Genomic DNA, 21,443 nt, shown 5'->3' with positions numbered 1-21,443 from the left:
TGCCTAATAAAAGAGATACTTGCGAAATCCTTATAGCATGTAACATTGTAGAAGATGTTTGTTGTAAAAGGGTTAAAAACAGATACATAGAATATTTTGCTAAAAACAATAATAACAGAAGAAGATAAATGTCATTTTCTGATGGTCAGACAGGTATGCTGTTTCCATTTTAATGTTGATGCCAGCTCAATAATATTTTTTATCACTTTCAAATCAAACCACTGAAAAGAGTTCTGCATGCGATTGCCCTTAAAAAGATAAAAAATTTACAGCTAATACAAAATGTAATTGCAGATTTGTTAAGGAGTATTTCTTGTTGCAAACATATTGCAAATATATTTTTGAATTGCACGAGCAATCAACTGATTTCTAGAGGCAGTTTAAATGCTGTTTTTGGAAAAAGTTGAGGATGATAGACTTGCTGATCCCCTAGCTCTTTGACAGCAGTTCAGCAAGTGTGCTTTAATAAGAATTATATGGACTTAAAAGTCAAGGCACTAAACACAAAATATTTTAAGAGATGGAATTTTAATTAGTCAGTTTCCCAGCACGTCAAAAATTAAATCTTTTGTCCAGTTGTCTATGTTTCAATCTATGTCTAAATTCTTGCTTCTTACCAAGGTAAATGGCAGACAGTTTATAGACATTTTGGATTCTGGTACAAATAAAATATCTCTAACCCAAAGGACCTAAGGGAAGGATCCCTATGTCAGAACACTATTTTAATTTTAAAGAATAACAAAGGGCCTACAATTTGAACAGTATATATTTAGGGGAAAATGTACATATACAATAATAATTAAAAAGGAATGTATCCAGATCACAGAAAAAATATTTATCCAAAACTAATGGCTTTTGTGAGCCAGGCATTATTGGGAACCATCAGTAATAAATAAACCAAGATACTCTGCTCTCTTCCCTGAATCATAACATATGCATTATGGAATATACATCTCAGAAAATTTTAAAGTGGCTCATTAATTCCCTGATCCATTTCTGCATGCACTACTGATACTAAGGTGACCTTTCACAAATAAAGCTATACATAAGGCAGAGAGCCATCTCTTGTATCTGCAGGAGAAATACAATTTTGGGGGAAACATTACCAAATGAAAAAATAAGCTTTCAGTTGCTTTTATGTCTTAGACTCAATAAGGGATAAAGACAACGCATTTATCCCATGAGTGAAAACCCTGAAGCAGTTATATGTGGTTGGCTTAAGGGAGATCTAAGAATCTCTATTTGACAATCTGGCCACTTTCCAAATGAGAAATCAATGACTCTGTATTCTGGGTAAAGAAAAGCCGGGATGGTTTATGACTTGTTCTACATATACTGTGGATCCAGCCAAGCTCTGAATTACACACAGTTGAAGACAGCAAGACAGCAACATCCCATGTCCAATGAGGCCTTCAGCAGCATAAGGTACATTCTGGCAGGACTCTGCACAGACAGTGGCTTGCTAGATTTTGGAATTCAGCCTGTAGAAAGACAAATATATGTAGCAGGAAAAAGAGAAGGAAACAATAGGGGTTTTATATGTCTAGAATAGCCAGCTAATTAGATGCAGGCTGGTTTTGTTTCTGGCAAAGAGGCTTGCAGAAAACATGCAATGGGTAAAAGTTAATTCTGCCTTCAGGACTAATCTATATCTTTAAAATACCTGTAGTAGTCTGAACAATCTAAAAATCTAAAAATCTAAAAATCCTATTTAGCTGACAAAAGCAATGCCTAATTACTTAATTATTAGTAAATAAATAAATAAACCAGTAAAGAGGTTTTACATTATTTGCTGTCAATGTTACATCACACAGACACGAGGAGAAAGGAGGGCCACATACTCAGTGTAATTCACGATGTTCAAACAGAAGTTATCTTTTTTTTTTTTTTTTTGCTTTCCTCTTTCCATTTTTTGTTTTTCTTTTTTCTTTCTTTTTTTATTTTTTTTTTTTTTAAAAAAAAGGTTAATTAAGGTATTAAATTATAACAACCACAATCAGCAGGACATACTCATATTTTCTCAGCTTTTGTCATGTTTACAGCAACATGAAATGAAATTATTTACTCAGGCTCTTAAGAAAGACACACACACACACACAAAATAAAAGAAGAAGAAAAAAAAGGCTTTATATTCTTTAGATTATTTTCTCCACTTGTATACTCAGGCTGTGTTTTGATCTTTCATGTTGGGCTGACAGCCTTTGAGAACTTTTACCCTCATTTATAATGCTTTTGGTGAACTCACACCAGTGTACTGAACCAAACTATCCTTTATTCAGCTCCATATATCTGTGAGCAAATAAGAGCCTGTAGGGATTCAGCACATCAGCTGCTTAAAAGATAAACCTACCCAGCTTGATGAAAACTCTTCACCACCTTCCTGTTGAGAGAAAACGGTTACACATTTCTAATAAATGAAGCAGGAACTGTCATTTTTTTGGCAAACTGATAACTAGCTGTAACAGCCGCAATGCCACAAGTTGCTTTTCCAAAGTAATTACCATCAGGCTCCCTGTGGTATGCAGTGTTTAACACATTTCTTCTGTGTTAATGAATGCAAAAGCAGGCAACACCACTATTAGTAATTGCTTTTTATTCATAGTCCTCATTTTCCAGATAGGTCACATTAAACACAGCCATTGAACGATAGTGTTTTAGATAATTCATACAATGTATGCTGCTTTTGTTTGTTTGTTTGTGTGGGGTTTTTTGTTTGTTTGTTTGCTTGCTTGTTTCTTGTGTGTTTGTGTGTCATTCACCAGTCATTGGTGCAACTTTGAGCCATATGGGGAGACATGGGCTGATAAAAGTGAATGCCAACCTGTAGCACAACTGGGCCAGAGAAGTTAAAACCTTAATCAGGTTTCATTCAGTTACACTTCAAATCAACAAATCTTGATAGCCAACACTTCCATTTGAATTAATGCAATAGTAATCATTGCCTCATGTCAAAAGAAAGTAGTTAAACAATAGTGGGTGTATAATACGCTAGGCTTCCAACTTCTTCACCTTAGCAATTTCCCTTCCATTAGGCAACAAACAGCTTAAAAGTTTGTTTGGGTGATGTACCTTGCTCTATTGTGAGCAATATTTAACTTCTGGGAGTAGCTTGGACTGTAAAGCCTATCTCCTCAGGTGGCAAATCATAGTTTAGAAGAATCTCTTTCCTGATGTTCCTGCTAGGAAAAAAGAGGGGAAAAAATAAGGTCTGATTTTGAGTCCTGATTTGATTGGCCAATCTTTTAAGGAACTCTCAGTTGTTGGCTTTCATTAATCAAAAAAAAAAAAAAAAAAAAAAAAAAAAAAAAAAGGAAGTAAAATACAAAATGTCTTATGCTCTATTCACAGTGTACAGTACAATTTTATTCATCACTTTACTTGCTTTCCCTTAGCTCAGCCATTCTCTCTATAGTCATGTGACAGACATTTTATTTCAGTTTTATAAGACATGTACATAAGAACGAGAGAAATAGCGCAAACTCCATCTTCCATTGCTGTCTCTTTCTCCAGTGGTGATAGATAGCAGAGATACCAAAGAGAAAAAAAAATATACATTTTAATTCTTTCGTGTGTGGTATTTCCTTCACACATAATCACGTTAATTTTAACTGAACCAGCAAAACTCACAATGTATAAGCTTCACTGTTTTTTTTGGTACGTTTTGAATCCTAAATTATGAAACGGATTTTTTAACCTGGGATATGCTTACTGGAAGCAGTATGCCAAAGATCTATAACACAAGGCAGTTGTCAGCCAAATTAAATAAAAGCAAGATTTCCTAAACTCTCCTATAAAGCTGTGAGTCATGAATTCTGAATTACCTCAGAGTGGTAAATAAATAATCACTACTAAATACAGATAATGTGTTAAACAGCTAAAGCTAGTAAGTTACTAGTGACAGAGAGCCTTAAGGTAAATTCTTCTTACATTGGCACAGCCCTTTCTGAAAATATTGTGGGTTTATGTCTTCAGACATATACAATGAATTGTACAATTGGTTACTCAGTGTTAAAATCATTTATAAAATACACAAATCTCTATCACTTGACTGCATTTACATACTGGCTTAGATTTTGCTGAATAATGGATCTCACTGGCAGAGCTAAAGACTTGGTGCACAGACACTGAAGTGATGAGCACCACAGAAATACGTATAAAAGACTGATCAAATGATAGGAAATCCTCTCCACTATGGAATTTCAAGCTATCAAGCTATCAAGCAAAATCAATCTTGGGTCTCCTGGCCAAAAAGAAAAAATATATATAACACAGACAACACCACATTTTAGTTACATAAATTGTCCAAAACATGGAGAGTAGCTTGATAAAACATGTACAAGATCCTTTGTTTACATGTAATTGTAAACTTCTTCTAACAGCAGGAGCTAAGAGCAAACTTTCAGAATGTGTGTTTCCAACAACCAAAGACAATTCATTGTAGGACCGACTAATTAAAATCACCCTTTAACAGCAATGCCAACATGAAAATGTATTGCTGTTCTTCCTTGAACTGATGAAAAGTATGGCTTTGTGAGATTTGAGATTGCCAACCTAAATTAAATAACCTCTTTTATTTGTGTTTGTATAGTAGAGCTTAAATTTAATATAACCCAGACACTATATTTAAAAAATGTGCCATAGAGCATCCAAGAGTATCTGAGGCATATAAGGACAGACCCTGAGCTAAACATTTTTTCTTTCTTTTTCTTTTTCTTTTTCTTTTTCTTTTTCTTTTTCTTTTTCTTTTTCTTTTTCTTTTTCTTTTTCTTTTTCTTTTTCTTTTTCTTTCTGTTATTTTATTTTGAATGTGGGTTGTCTTTTTTCAACTTCCATCTGAAGGTAATTTTGAAATTTTCAAATGCAATAAAATTACCCTTAGAAAAATTATTTGAAAAGTTGAAACTCTTTCCAAGTTATTCTGCAAATATTTTTTGGAACAAATGAAAACAAAACTAAAACTTCCCCCCCACCCCCCAGATAAACCATGTATAACTAGAACTACAGTAATAAATGGCATAATCTAAAGAATCAGAGAAAATACTGTTCATGGCTTGACATGTTTTGGCACCGACATGTTTGCAGCTCTCTCAACTTATTAGCAAAACTTTAAAAAGGGTGTCATCTCTTAAGAAGTCAATCAAATAGCCTACATTAAATAGACTATCTGCATGTGTTTGGGAAAGCAAAACAGAACAAAACAAACAAGGAGGTTCCAGGTGTGGGTTTGAGTGTAATTTTTGTTATTAAACATGTGTTTGCATGTTTAGCTTCTACAAGGACTTGCACATAACCATGACTGATGGATGTATTTGTAGGCCATTCGGTTAGCTCCATCAGCTCACTCAAACACATTTTGAACAGATTATGTACTGCAGTACTTTGTAGACCATACATTAAACAAGAGACTTTGCTCTGAGGCACTGCTTCCCACAATCCATGGGGAAAAGGAAGCAGGAAAAAACAAAACTCATAGAGTTCGACAGCTACTGAGGCAACACTTGCCATTTACAATATAAGCCCAAATATTTTTGCAACACAACTATATATTAATTTAATAAAATACACAATATAGCTCTTATACACTCAACAATTTGGCTCATATGCACTGAATCTGCAATAAATCAATAAAAATATGTCATTTGATGTAAACACACTGAATCTTCTTACATTTGCACATATAAATGATCATGTGATTTGTGTGGATGTCTAAGACATTTTCACTTTCCTGAGCTATTTTAGTGTCCACAAATGAATATAAAAGTGTTAATAATGTTAATTTCTTTTGTGCATTACCCTGAAAGGTAACTATTTTTTTTTTCAAAACTTATTTCCCCCTTATTTTTTCTTTTAAACTTATCACTAACTATAGTTTTGTTGGACACTAAAATGCTAAATAGATATTAAAATCCTTTTTTTTTTCTTTTTTATCAAGTGAATTATCTTATGTGTGTGCAGGACAAGATGGACTATATCATTTTACATTTAACCTTAATGTGATATGAAGTGTTTTACTAATGATCAGGATATGTTTTGTTGAGTAATGATTTGGAATGGTGGGTTTTTGTTTGTTTTCTTGTTCCTTTTTTTTTTTTTTTTTTTTTTTTTTTTTTCTTTTCTCTCATATTTGTGGCAGATAACTTTGTACATAAATGTTTACCACAAATGAATGTTAATGTTCGGTGTCACTTGGACTACTACAAGAACTCTTTTTAGGACTTTCAGTAGAAGCCTGCGGTCACTGCTGGAAATTCACCACAGATCAGCAGAAATATTCAACCCTGTTTTTCTTGGGGTTTATACGTAAACAGTAAAGTCAGCATCAGCTATTGAGGACAGTCTCAAAGTATCAGATGTATTTCCATTCCACCTTTCTCACACCTTCCTATCAGATTGTCAAAATGGCACCATCTTTCCTTCATTCATATAGTTCTTAGTGTACTTGACTCTGCCCTAATGAAAGTTTGGTCAAAATGAAACCAGTGTTATCTGTCAAAAAGAAAGAGCAGTGAAAAGAACATACTTGTGGGCACTTCAGATGTTCACTAAAAGCCTTAAAGCAGCATTGGTCTTCCTTCATTCTTGTAAATCTGTTACAGCCAGGGGATTTTATGATTTATTTATTTATTTTTGATTGTTTTGTTTTTAATCAGCAGAAGAGGAATGTAACTGCCAGCCTGTCCTTATTTTCCCCTCACTTTCTGACAGCCACAGGGTCGCTTCCCCGACAGTCCTGCAAGAGCTTGTCTATTTCTCTGACAACTTCCTCGGCATCCACCGACTCCCTGCCTAGATCCCGGGCTGAACGGTCTAACTGCTCCAGAACAGAGTCCATCTCACTTGAGTCTCGGCTTACTCGGGAATGCACATCTGCAAATGCCCTAGCCATCTGATCTGATGCAATGAAGGGAGCGTCTTTTGACTGTTTACTAGGCGATAGATACTGACTGTCAGTTGACAAGTATTGGCTGTTTGGTTCAGCCAAGGCTCCTGATTTCACTTCACAGCCATCCAGAGGTCCTTTTGTTGAGGTGCAAGGCTCAATGCATGTCTTGGTTGGGCTGCTCGATGCTGAGGGAACCTCCTGAAGCAGAGGACTCAGGGCACGTTTGGCTTTTAAATAAGGTTTAACATTGGCAATGAGAATAGTGTGCTCTCTCTTGTCTTTCCCAAATGTACAAAAAGTCTTTTTCCCAGTGGGATTCACAGTTTCATAAGTCTCAGTCTCAACATTAGCTTCAACTGTGGGTACAAAGAGATTTGTGCGATAATCTGCATTCTCAGCCTGGCTGGCTGCAGGGAACTGTGGCATCCAACACCTGTCAGAATGACCAAGCACTCTGCATTCATCTGTGCAGTTAACACATTCTTCTTGCTCTGCAAAACAAAGAAGAAAGAGAAAAACTCTAGTTATAAGTGGTTTTCTTTAAATTAAAGGAGAGTCTATGATCAACTTGTGATGGACTTACTTGACATCTGGTTTCTTAATTATGGAGAAAAAGAAAAGCTGTAATTAAAATATTTCAGAAGGATTGCATAGACTGACTAGTTGAAACAATAGATTTATTTAATGCTATTCTCTAGGTATTAAAGCATTCACACAGCCCAATGGAAGCAAAAAGGGGTCATTAGAGAATCATTCTCAGTGGAATTGAGCTTCATCTGTAAACTAATCTGCTGTAGAAATCTGTTAGGCTTTGTTCTGTAAAACTCATCCTAGAAAATAGCGAACACTACTTAAGGAACTCAAAAGGCATTATCAGGATTAATTTTTCAAATCAAATAACTGAGCAATGACTGCCTTTCTGGAAATACAAACACTTCATACAAATCAGCAAGCTAGCTTTTCATTTTGTCACCTCCATTTCTTTTGTAATTGTTATGTTGTATGACAGTCATGAAATAAAAATGTTTTGTTAAAGAGCCTACTTTTCCTGCTGAGAACAGAGAACTAAAATTTTCCACCAGTATGCATTAAATATAAGTTTGTCAAAAAGTGTGTATTGCAATTTTATTAGGCATGAGTATGGATCATGTAATCAGCTTTCCTGTTTTTTTGCTGTGGTGCAATAACTGAAAATGTGTTTCCTCAATACATACAGTTTGAAAGAATGACAAACCATGACATGATATTTGAACTGATAATGTTATCAGGATTTCTGTAGTCTTATTTCTTTCAAAAAATATATATTTAAATAATATATATACATATTGTCATATACAGTCTTAGAACATAAATTTTAATAGTTCTTAGTTTGTCTGTTATTTTGCACTAAGAGAATATGTTTGGGTCACCCTTCACCATTTTAAAATTCTTGACAAAATTAATCCTTTTACCATCTCTAGGTTTTGATCAGAATTTTGAGTCTGATTTTTAACTATTAAGTATTTTCAGCCACAAAATAGAAAAATGTGTTTCAAATTTGATTTGAGGAATTCAGTACATACTAAATGCCTGGAGTTTCAGCTGGCAAAAAAAAAAAAAAAAAAAAAAAAAAAAAAGTAAATATGTATTTATATGTAAGGATGTATCACACGCACACACATGTACAACAGATCTTAAAAAAAAAAAAAAAAAAAAAAAAAAAAAAAAAAGAGCAAACTTGTTGACCTGAAAATAGGGTAAATTTTAAATTAAAAAATAAATTCCTTGTAATCTTATGATGTCTGTAAATAACCGCCAGATTCATGAACAGCTGCACTGTAAAAACCTAACACAGAAAAAACACATCTTCTGAGTCCAATAGACATGAATATAATGTGACTTAAATTTATCCAAAATTGTATGTCACAATGATCAATTAAATCAAAATGAGATAATTTGCTGAGATTTTTTATTATTATTATTATTAATGATGAAATCCTATGAAAGAGTGTTATTCTGTATACATGCTCCCTTCCTTGAAAAGTTTAATATCTTATAAATAAATAAATAAATAACAAAAGCAAGTAAGAATGATGAGGAGGACACAGAGTGATTTTTGAGGAAGAGAATGTTAAGCCACAGGCTTAAAAGATAAAAAATTTAGGGGACCTCCAAGGAAAAGTAAACCGTATTCTGGTTCTAGTGTAGAATACAAATTAGAGTAATCATAATGAAAAGCAAGAATAAAATGCATCCCCAATTTTGAGACTATAGTACACTGACAGAACTGGGAAAAATTCTGATTTCACTTCACTTGAACGAAATGGAATGGACATATATGCCCACCCATAGGCACAACATGTGGGAAAACTGTTTAATGAAAAATATAGTCATACATTTAATACATAAAAATAACATATACCTTATTCCAACCATTAGTTCACTTCCACTAAGGTTTTCTGTATCTAGTTTTCCAGAGCTTCTACAGCTTCAAAGCTCTGCAGTGTAAAGCTACCAAGTGAAACTTCTAATCCCTCCCTCTAAAGAAATGGGGGGGGGGGGTGGGGGGAGAGAGGAAGGGAGGAAGGGAGGAAAGGAGGAAGGGAGGGAGGGAGGGAGGGAGGGAGGGAGGGAGGGAGGGAGGGAGGGAGGGAGGGAGGAAGGAAGGAAGGAAGGAAGGAAGGAAGGAAGGAAGGAAGGAAGGAAGGAAGGAAGGAAGGAAGGAAGGAAGGAAGGAAGGAAGGAAGGAAGGAAGGAAGGAAGGAAGGAAGAGAGGGAGGGAGAAAGAAAGAGAATGATTAAGAGAGAGAGAGATTAAGAGAGAGATTAAGAGAGAGAGAAAGAGAGAAAGAGAGAGAGAGAGAGAAAGAGAGAAAGAAAGAGAGAAAGAAAGAAAGAGAGAAAGAGAGGAAGAGGGAAAGAGAGAAAGAGAGAGAGAGAAAGAGAGAAAGAGAAAGAGAGAGAGAAAGAGAGAGAGAAAGAGAGAGAGAAAGACAGAGAGAGAAAGAGAGAAAGAGAGAAAGAAAGAGAGAAAGAAAGAGAGAAAGAAAGAGAAAGAAAGAGAGAAAGAAAGAGAGAAAGAGAGAAAGAGAGAAAGAGAGAAAGAGAGAAAGAGAGAAAGAGAGAAAGAGAGAAAGAGAGAAAGAGAGAAAGAAAGAAAGAAAGAAAGAAAGAAAGAAAGAAAGAAAGAAAGAAAGAAAGAAAGAAAGAAAGAAAGAAAGAAAGAAAGAAAAATAAAAAAAAAATAAAATAGAATGATCCAAGGCCAAGGCAAACCAAACTTTCTATAGCAATTTGGGCATTTTAGACTTTGCAAATGCTTTCTCTAAGTTGATTTTGCTATTTTTTCTTTTCCTCCTACAAATCCTAGAGTGGATTTGTGGTAAACTTACCCACTGGCTTAAAAAGTGTAACGTAATGAAAAAGTGTAAAGTAATGAGAAATAATAGTTGCTTCATTCAGGATTTTCTCTAACATATATCTGAAATGACTTTCTTCTTATATGATATGCACGACAATGCTGAATAAAAGTCTGCGGGCATTTTTGAAGGTTTTCCTGAGCAAGTAATAGATTTGCCAACAATTTTTATTTTTTATTTTTTGCAAACTTAACTATAACTTATACTTTTTTTTTCATATAATTTTGGTCTCTTTTTAGCAAAAGACAAAAATTTAAAATAAAATTAAAAAAAAAAAAAAGGAAAATAGCTCTCCCATGTTTAATATGTTGAAAGGTCACAGTTTACTAGAAGAGAATCAGAAGATCTGAAGAAGGGAAGCTTTTTCAGTCTTTCACGTACTAGCTTTGTGTCATAGCATCTGAAAATTAACTTACATAACTTCCTACTATCAACATTAAATATATATATAAGTATAAAATACACAGCTGGATAATTTATGTAATAGGAGATTCCATTTTAAAACTTTCTCTTAATCTAAAAATTGACTGTACATTATTAACAAAATAATTCCCTGAACTGATTCATTTGTTGAAATTAATAAACTTAAGATGAAAGGTAAAGATCAGAGAATTTCTCAGCCAATGGAAATTTTTTAACTATGCTAGGTACTCAGTACTGTGCCAAAAACTATGCTTTGAGATTTTCAAAATTGATTAGGTTGATTTTGTCACCAAGTTGTGTTCTAAAATTTGAATTTGTTAGCTCATTTGCCTACTCATACACTGTGTATGAGGATAACTTATACAGTATTTGCATTATTCATTCACATCAATAAAAATATAAAGTTTGCTGGCAAGCTCTGTAAGTAAAAGAGATATATGCCATACAGCTTATATATCATATATATTGGCTGTAACATCTTCCTTCCCCTTCCCATTTCCTGCATTTGCTAAAGCAGTTTTTATACTTGCATTCATACTTGCAATATTGACTAACTTTCCATTTCTGCTCCCCGGGCATCTTAGCAGTGAGTGAATTAAATATGAAGTCAAAAAATAAGGCAGTTTTGTGAAGAAACAAATCCCGAATGACCTTGAAGTGAAAACCACCTGCACTGCATGAGTTTTGATATTCTAGTTTTGAAAATCTGTCTTCACTTCATTTTTTTTGTGTCACATCATGGGAAATGGATTTCAAGTATTGATTATCATGCATAATAAGTTGCTCATCTCACCATTAGCCTGTAATTTTGCCTGTTACAGCTAGCAGGCAGTGAAGAAAATCGAACAGGCCCCTTTGTATTAGCAGCAGAAACTATAAACATGAAGTGAACTATCACCAAGGACCAAATTAGTACCTATGAGAAAACAGAATCAATTTAATGGTATATATATACATATATATATGTAAAATAGGTCAAACACTGTTCTGTACAGCAAGATGTGCTGGTAGAGTGATATGCACCATTGGTCTTTACCTTGTTTCCCTCTTGTTGAAAATAAGCCCTTAACAGTGCAAGTGTGTACAATGAACAGAAGCAGCCTAGAGGTTTTCCAAACTCTCTGGAGCTTTAAGGCTAAACAATCAGAAGTGCTTTATGCACTTCAGGGAGAACACACACAAAAATAGAACTGCTAAATTGTCAGCCATCGAAATAAATGGAAAGAAGCTAACTGGAAACAACAGACACCTATATAGCAAGCTTTTACTGGACAGAAATTTGAGATGGTTTACAAAGAAAGTTATGTTGAAAAAATATGAATTGCAGTGCAAGATATGTCTTTTGCTGTAACCTTAGACATACCTTGCATATTTTATTCTAAATTACCAGAGAAGCCGGTATTTAACAGCTGTTTTCTGTAGCAAGTTTAAAGCAAAAGATGTTTTTATTGCACTACTTTTAATTTCCTACCCTTTCCTCATAAATATTATGAGTACGCTTAAAAGGAGGTACTTGATTTCACCATAAATATATTTCACTATACATTTAACTAATTAATTAATGCTTTAGATATCTGGCTCCCTTCAATAGCTAAAACTGTGATATCACAGCTTAATTCATTAATTATACACAATTTTCATAATGGTGACAAAAATGATTTTTTTTTTCTTAAAAGAAATTAAAAGAAAAAGCAGTGACTCAGCATAATCAGTGTTCACAAATTCATTTTTTCCAGTTTAATTGGAGCCTAATTATTTAAATTACACATACACACGAAGCTACAAAGCAAATCAAAAGTAAACAATACATGTACAACCTCAGCATTTAAATACTTCTATGAAATATTTCACGTGCTATGTTTTTAACATGAAGAACACTGTAATTTGTATCAAAGTACTATATATAATGTGTTCATTATATAAATAAGTGTTCAAGTTTGTGTATAGTGAAAATCAGATTTTAAATATATGTATATGTGTATACATCCCATACATGTAAGCTTGGACATATACACACACATGCAGATATATATATATATATATATAATCATATTCCACCCTAATCCTGTAAATCTTTTTATCAAATTGTGTTAGAAGTGAAGCAAAGTAGACAATTTGACACTTAATTTATAAAATTTGACTTGTTAAATAGTCATTTAAGTGCATTCTTTTCTAAGAACTTGTTTCAAAATGTAATATATATATATAGTTTTATATTAACATATGCTCATCAAAGGAGGATAAATAAAAATATGACCAAATAAATGCACAAATAATACTGAATATTTTCAAATGACAGTAGCCTTTGTTGTAGCCTTTGACTGTCCCAGGAAATGCTACTTATTCTTCTTGTCTTACCCATTAACTCCTTTTTTCTCTATCAAAAGTTGACACCTAGTTTCTACTATCACATGAACATCTCCTAATAGACTTTCATTTTTTTTCCCCTTATATAAATATGGAAGCTAAAAAATAAGCAAGGATGGCTCACTGGAACATCTCAAGGACTAACAGCTCCAAATGAAAAACACAGGAGAGGACTGATCCCAAAAAGTGCATCTTCTTTTTGAAGCATGCAGTTTCACATTGATGACGCTATTCACCTTCACTCTTGCAATGTTCTATCCTTTATTACTTTACAAGCAGTAATTCAGGTATTTCTGGCCTTTGTTTCACATTACAAAGAAAAGAAAAGAAAAAAGAAAAACCTTTGAATGCATGCATGGAGTTCACACTGATTCCCTATGAAACAGACTTATTTTACCCTTAATTTTGTGAACTTGTGTTCATTACTGAAAACATTTCCATTTAGAATTCAATCAATAATGAACCAAGGTATAAAATTATCTGTAGTGCATATTCCTCTGGTCTGATGACAGGCATACTATGGGTGTGCATTGTGGAGGGGTGGGAGGCGGGGTTGGGGGAGAGGTAGTATATGCTTTAGTAAAGTACAATTTATATATTTTAATACCATGAAATAGATATGGAAGGTCTGTATTTTCTGTAAACATGTATAAACAAATGGACAATAAATTATATCTGACATCCAAAGGAGAATATAAATAACTCTGATTTCATAATTTCAGTAATTCCTGCAATATACCTGAAAATCTTCTTCTGATTTCAGACAGACAATTGCCTTTACTAAAGAAGTGAAAGGACTGTAAGTAGGTATTTATTACAGGATGGAAATAAATGGGCTTCTTTGACATGGCCTAAAGACTAGGGGTATATGACACTTCTGATGAGAACAACCAGCTAAAGTACTACTTCTGTGGTTAGATTCCTGCTTAATTACAATTGATTTTGACATAAATGAGCAGAGGTAAACAAATACTTCCATACACATGCTTACTGTTATTAAGCAGAACTGTCTCCAATCTGAGTATTTTTATTGGCTGGTCTGTTTAAAGGCTCCTTTCAGTTAGGCAAAGCAATTATGTAGCTCAGATTAGCAAAATGACTGGCAGTAAAATAAGAATGGGCTGCCACTTTGTAAACCTCTTGGATCATGCAGTCTTTTCCTGATATTATAACTAAAGCATTTATGCCTGTAATCCTTATAATTTTCCTCTGTTTTTTTTTTTTTTGTTGTTGTTGTTGTTTGTGTTGTCATTGTGTTTTGTTTTGTTTTGTTTGCTTGCTTGCTTGTTTTTTGAACAGAGGATAAATATATTTCTAATATTGGCATAATATAAAACACTTTTAAAACAATAAAAAACAGGTGGGTTTATGGCTTTAATTCTAGCTCACAGTTGTCCCAGACTATAAATATTAGAGAAATATTGCAGGATTACAATAAGCACTATAGAATATTTAACATTTTGTTTTATGGAAATCTGCCTTAAATTCATATAAACAATTTAATGATGATCATATATTTTTACTTAAAGACAGCATAACAGCAAGAAAATATTTCTGTTACCTGAAAATTTTCCATCCTCACAGCGGGCTGGTCCACAGATCCCAACAATGGGTCTTTGGCCTCTGCCTTGCTGTTCTGGAGGCAAATCAAACCTGTGAGTCACAGACAGGGACAGGCTCTGCTTCCAAAATTCCCAATAATGTCAAAACTTCCAAAGCAGAAAAACAGCTTTCATCTGTGTTCTGGACATAGCTCATGGTCCTTGACACTTCTTGCTATCGTTCTCAAAAGTGACTGTACAAACACGGTCATTTATAGTTGATAGTGAAGTGAAAGCGTATTCCAGCCCCATGCACTGAGATGGCAAATGCAAGGGACACTTCTCCCCAACAAACCCCAACAGACCTAATGGGAGAGGAGCTACCTTAGAAACTGACGCTTATTTTCTATTGTACCTTGAAAAAAGCACATAGAAGAAAGGTGAGGGGGTACTTCATTATCTGCTTTCCTATCAGTCTGGGGCAGCAGAGAAAAAACAGTGCCCATCTGAATAATAATTTCTTCCCACTAGAGGAGAAACCTTTGGAAACCCAGCTTTGTTTTCCAAAGTTTGCCTGCAAGTCAGACTGGCACCTATTCTAATTTGCAGCAAAATTACCATATGACAGCCATGAAAAAATATTTTGGCCTCTTCCCCATCCCACCATAAAAAACTCTTCCTAGCCCAGCACTGTAGGCAGGAATGTACAAAGGCTAGCTATGCCAGCTCTGCACTTAGTAGAGAAGCTACAGGGAGACTTTAGTGACCTGACAAATTCACAGTTTTAAACAGTAAATCTTTGTTGTAGAGCCCAAAAGCTGTTTCCTAGAAAAGAAGAGAAACAAAACTGCAGTGATTAACAGAAAAGGATAGGTTTGAGGATCTGTTAGAAAGAATATTTTTAGTATAACACATTTTCTTATTCTTGATCAAGAGAGTTCCACAGATTTTATATTAGGATTTTTTCAATACTGACACATAAACTGGAATAACTCATAACTGAAACCTAGCTGAATTTGTGCAATCCTTAGCAGAATTTGCATGATATTAAAATAAATAAATAAATAAATAAATTGCTAACTTTATTGTGAGCTAGTCATAATTGTAATATCTATAATTTCCATATCTAATTTGTAATACTTAGTAAATGCTAAACACTGTATATTGTACTGCAGCAATGTTTAGGAATCCAATCATTAAGCAGCCCCATTATGCTGTGTCCTATACAAATAATAATAGACTGTACAGTTAGAGACAAGTGATTATGACAAACAAAAGCAATGAATGGGAAGGAAAGACAACATTAATGAAAAAATAATCATGCTGTTGACATTTCCTGAAAATACCAATATAAAAACTCCATAATTTAAAGAAGCTATCCCCATCTGTCACAGCATCAAGCCAACAATGATTAGCTATATATTATACTACTGAACCTTCTTCATCAGTTGCCAATTATCTCAGTATACAGATCTTTAATTAGAAGGCACTAAGCTTTTTGCTTTGTAAGCTTGTCTCAAATTTGGATATGACAACTTGTTTACAGACTTTGACTGATGAGGGTGCCACTGTGTAGAGAAACAGGTTTCTGAAGAAATCTATTTCTATATCCTCTGATAGCTCTATTTACATCCTGACTATAGGTAGGTTCTCTTGAATGGAAGTGTATCATTCTGTGTAGGAGGAGGATTTTGTCCAATACAGAATCAACACATTAAAGCTTTTCAGATATTATCTGTTTTCCTTTGCAAAATTTCACACACAAACAACAACAACAAAATTTAGCAGCACCATAGATGTTGAACCATTCAAAAATCTGGCTACTTTGGTGAAGAAGAATACAGCTTTCCCCACATTCCTGCCAGCATGCCTGGATTTACATTTAAAATCTCCTTTACGAGACATAATAAGACCATGTCTGCTTTATACTGATAGATAGAAAAACCCACTGGGTATCATTCTCTGCTTCAAAAGGTTGATATTGTATAAGGGTCATACACTTGGGCTTCATGGGAGGTGAAATGTATCTGACAGAATAGGAGGAAGAACACTTTCCTTGATGTTTCTCCTTAAGGAAATCTCATTTGGACATACAGACACAGAAATGTCTTCCTAGGAAAAAAGAAATGATTTACCGGTTTCATATGGAGTCTCCCTTATGGCATGATAAGTAGCATATTCATTATTGTTTGATTAGATGGTGCCCTAGACTATTTTTTAGCAGATTGCTGGTGTTGTGTTTTATTACCACCTTCGAAAGAGGTCTCCAGAATGGGATTAACCTTATGCCAATTTATGAAGCACCCTCACTCTTTTACGAATTTGAGTTTCATAATGCTATCTTACTTAGGTTTCTGCCTGAATGATGCTCTAATTACATCAATCAGAAAGAATAATGAATGATGCGTTTTCAAAATCTGACTCTCTAAAAATAACTACTTTGGCAAAGAGGATTGTACATGTAAACAGATTAAATAACGTATTTCCAGGTTCTCCATGGACTGTAAATGAATCTCTGAAAGACACTCAAGATGATTTCAGAGTATTCGTGTCTTCATTTCCACAGATCCTTCATCAAAAACCCTAATCTATATCACTTTCTTATCTTTCCAGGATCAAGACTATATATATAAACAACAAGAATACAGAAAATCTCTCTTGCAAGTTACTTTTATTTGCAGTAACTGAGCTGCTCAACAGAGTCACATTTTTCATTGTAATCTTTTCATTTGTTATAGCTTAATCTGTAGTCCTGATGTCAGAGGACTCTGATGTGACCAAACATACCATTAAGAAAAAATTGATAATTTGGGGTCTATGTCCAAGGATGTTGTCATTATGTGCTCATTTTTTTTTTCACTAATATGTTCAGTTTTTTAAGCCTGTTAATTGTTAGAAGCTCTTTTTCTGGTCTCTAGAAATCCCTCATCTGAGTCATATTTCTACAAGAAATGTGTTTTAGTTCTAGAAATAGAGTTAAAGGCTAGGTACAAAAAATGCCACCAAGAAAAATGCAATCAGGGTCTTAGCTTTGCCCTCAGATTATGTGTCTAAATATCCTTCAAAGAAAATTCAACAGTGAGGCATTATATGACTTAAATATTGTTCTGGCAAAACAAGTAGAAGTTGAAGTTGATACCTTTAAAACTGCTGAAGGGTTCAGAATATGTCAGTCAGTGTCTATCTGTAGACTTCCTTTAAAAAAGTCCTTACCCTGGAGAGATGATGAAGATGCTACACCCCTAGAAATGTGGTGGACGTGCTATAAAATGTTGCCAAACCCATTGTAGAGATGGAAACATGAGCAACATTTTATTTATTTTATTTTATTCTATTTATAGAAAACCCAGAGGCGGGTTTTGAAAAGCCTTAAGGTAGATATAAGGGTCCATTTATATCCTCCTTTCATTATCTGTGATGAAGATTTCAGGCCAAAAGTATCTGTAGTAGTCTCTTGTCTTTTCTTTCCAAGACAACAAAAAGGCTAAGAGGTGGGGGCACCCATTAAAGTAAAGTCATGGTGGAAAGCATGTATGAAACTGTAAATGAAGTAAATATTATAGTGATGGATTCCAGTAATTGTAAAGGTCTCTTTATAAAGACCTTGCACAAATTCTGCAAGTAGTTAAGGTATAAAAAAATTATCTTATGCGAAGAAAAAAATCATCCATTTTTTTTCTTTTTCTTTAGTTAATCTGTTACATCATGCACATGGTGCATATCCTGCTTCTTAGGTATCTAAGAAGCAGTTTAGCAGAGCTCTAAACTTATTTGTAAGCTCTCAAGTGACTCTGCAGTTGCAGCTGAAGATGGATACAAGGCAGCTAATTTGCTACCACCAAGGGAAAATGTTGTAACATAAAAACATTCCCTCCCTTAGCTTCAAAACTGTTGAGTGCCTAGGGAGCTCAACTATTTGTAGAGTTGATACTATGCATATGCTTCCTCTGTAACTGTTACATGCATACATCTGGCATCTGTCTCTGTGTTAAACAGTCTTAATTGTCCCTAGTATTACTATGTAGAAAACCTCTAACCTAGATGATTAATGTGAAAGAAATAAATGAAAAGAGATTTGTGTTTTGTAGAACAATTTTTGCATTATTGACAATATATGCAAAGAGCTCTGCACTATGGCTATCAAGAAAATAATTTAGCTCTGCCTTCTGAATATTTTAAACAGAAATTGTGCTCTTTTCTTAGAATGACATTTGACACTTTGTACAGCCTCTTAATCATATAGGGTTGTTTCCTCTATATATGTTTTAGCTGGTATTCCTTTTTCTATTTATTCTCTCTCTTTTTTAAAACAATTTTGATTGTTGCTCCTCATTCTTTTATTCACACATCATGTCTTCAAAGCACCCAGTTAAAGCCAGATCAATGATCAATTCTGAAGATTTTTTTTTTTTAGATGATATTAGGAGGACTCTAAATCCTAGTACATTATTCAGCTCACTGTTGCCAGCAAAGTCAAACTAAGGCAAAGCACTTGATTTCAGTTTTCAATATATTTTGAAGAGATCAAAGAGCATGGAAAATCCTATTCTTTGGTTAGGCAGACCATGCAGAACAGTACTAATCTAAAAGATGGAGGTAGCTGCACAGAATGAACACTAAACTGAAGACTTTTTGAAGTTATTTTAGCCTTTGTGTCAATGTTCACCTCAAAACCCTACAGCAAAATGGTTTTTTTTGTTTGCTTGTTTTGTTTTGTTTTCCTTCTAATTGGGAAAACAGAAATTAATTCTTTAAAAAAAAAAAAAAAAGTATAAAAGAACCGGTAATTTGACATCTGACATATCATCCATGGTAACAAAATATCACAGAATCACAGAATTTCTAGGTTGGAAGAGACCTCAAGATCATCGACTCCAACCTCTGACCTAACACTAACAGTCCTCCACTAAACAATATCCCTAAGCGTTTTTTAAAGACCTCCAGGGATGGTGACTCCACCACTTCCCTGGGCAGCCTGTTCCAGTGTCTAACAACCCTTTCGGTAAAGAAGTTCTTCCTAACATCTGACCTAAAACTCCCCTGGCGCAACTTTAGCCCATTCCCCCTCGTCCTGTCACCAGGCATGTGGGAGAACAGACCAACCCCCACCTCGCTACAGCCTCCTTTAAGGCACCTCTAGAGAACAATAAGGTTGCCCCTGAGCCTGCTTTTCTCCAGGTTGAACAAGCCCAGCTCCCTCAGCTGCTCCTCGTAGAAATATGTTCAAGATAAGTCTTTTACTAGAATTTATTTGTGTAAAGTACAACTATTGAACATGATCTTTCCTTTTATATAGCTTTTTAACTAATATGCCAGTCTAAGTCTGTTTGGGATTCAGGGAAAATATATGCATTCCTATGGCTGATATTTTGTGAAAGGTCTCATTTATTGGACACAATCAAACATTTCTAACGTGCCATTTTACATGGTGGTCATTTTAAATTTTTATTTTGAATAGCATTGTTCTGCAACTTTTACACACAAATTTACTCATAGAGTGGGAGAATTTAACTATATATGTGCCAGAAGACTTGTTTGAGCCTGCAGCTCTTACCACACACATTACATCCTAGTGAATGAGGCAAGACGTTTTTTTCAGCCCTCCTCTTTAAGCTTTTACTAGACTGAAACAGGGAAGAAAACTAGATCTTACATATAATTTACAAGATTTTTGGAGAGTTCCTGTCAATCAAAGGATTAAAGAAAATATATATATATATTAGTTTCATCAGATGCCTAACAGCAGCTAAGAGAGATAATAATCTCTTTCAAGAAACAGAGAAAACCACATAATCTAATTTCCTGCAATTAAAAGAACTAGAATTTTTATGTTGTCTTTAGAGACAATGGAGAAGGATGGATTCAGAGAGTCATTCAGTATTTGGTGATAAACTCCAGATCTAAAATAATTCCAGACAGGCCTACCTATTTTCAATGAATGCACAGAGTTCATATCCTGAAGATACCTATTTCTGTATTAGAGTCATACACACTCATTGGTTTGGCTTTTCTAATTAGCTGGCTGAAGCTTTTCATCATTCAACAAACTGTTGAGAGTCTAATTGCCCTTAATTTAATGTAGGTGAGATGTAACTCAGCATTTTGAGTCCCCTTTTCCAAGAAGTGACACTGTTGGTAAGAAAATTGTTCCCTTGCAAAGTAATATCCTAGGGTTTACATGCATTTATAACTTCTGGGATTCCCACTGAATATTTCATTCACTATATATTCAGACCAAAATTCCTAGTACTTTTCCACTGAGATATTTCCTTTCAAAAGTAAAACAGCTTATTTTCTCCTCTTAATACTGTGCTACCATGCTTATACCAAACTACAACTCCTTTTACACAAGTAAAATTTGCTTCAAAGTGTTCTATTTTGAATACCTGAAGGAACACACTGGGATTTGCTGCTCTTCTCTGAGGGAAATTGTGGATGATCCAGTCTGTCCTCAAGGCTGCAGCACTGGTTCCAACTTATCAAAGTCACAGCAGGGAGTGGCTTTGCTGATGTACAGGTGCTGCTAACTTTACACAAGCAAAATGTTTTACATGGTATGAAGAACCCTTTATTATTTTATTTTATTATTTTATTTTATTTTATTTTATTTTACTTTACTTTATTTTATTTTTATTTTATTTTTGTTTCCAGAAACTTAGCAAGAAAAATGCAGAGCAGCTGATCAGCTGTACTTTGTGAGCAGAGCAAGTTAACATAATAGCTATGTCCAGAACATCATCCTATCTCCTGCCTGAATTAAGAGGCAGAGGAAGATGAGAGCCGAGCTCCACACTAATTCCTCTGAGCTGCCATACCTTGTTTTTGCTGCCC

At 34.4% G+C, this 21,443-nt stretch overlaps 1 protein-coding gene across 1 annotated transcript in view; it reads right to left on the bottom strand.

Moving 5' to 3' along the window:
* Positions 1-6,691: 6,691 nt before the first annotated feature.
* The window catches only part of PCDH17 (protocadherin 17), a gene marked incomplete at its 3' end in the record, with an annotated part of 84,515 nt that continues 69,763 nt past the window's right edge, over positions 6,692-21,443 (bottom strand). Inside the window, exon 4 of the mRNA XM_082784495.1 lies at positions 6,692-7,374. Within this exon, the coding sequence (XP_082640621.1) occupies positions 6,692-7,374 (683 nt within the window). The remainder of the gene's footprint in view (positions 7,375-21,443) is intronic.

This window comes from Aythya marila (genome assembly GCF_965140915.1).
Source record: "Aythya marila genome assembly, chromosome: 1".
NCBI lineage: Eukaryota > Metazoa > Chordata > Aves > Anseriformes > Anatidae > Aythya > Aythya marila.
The sequence above is the reverse complement of the archived record's forward strand: the minus strand, read 5'-3'. Positions and strand labels throughout refer to the sequence as shown.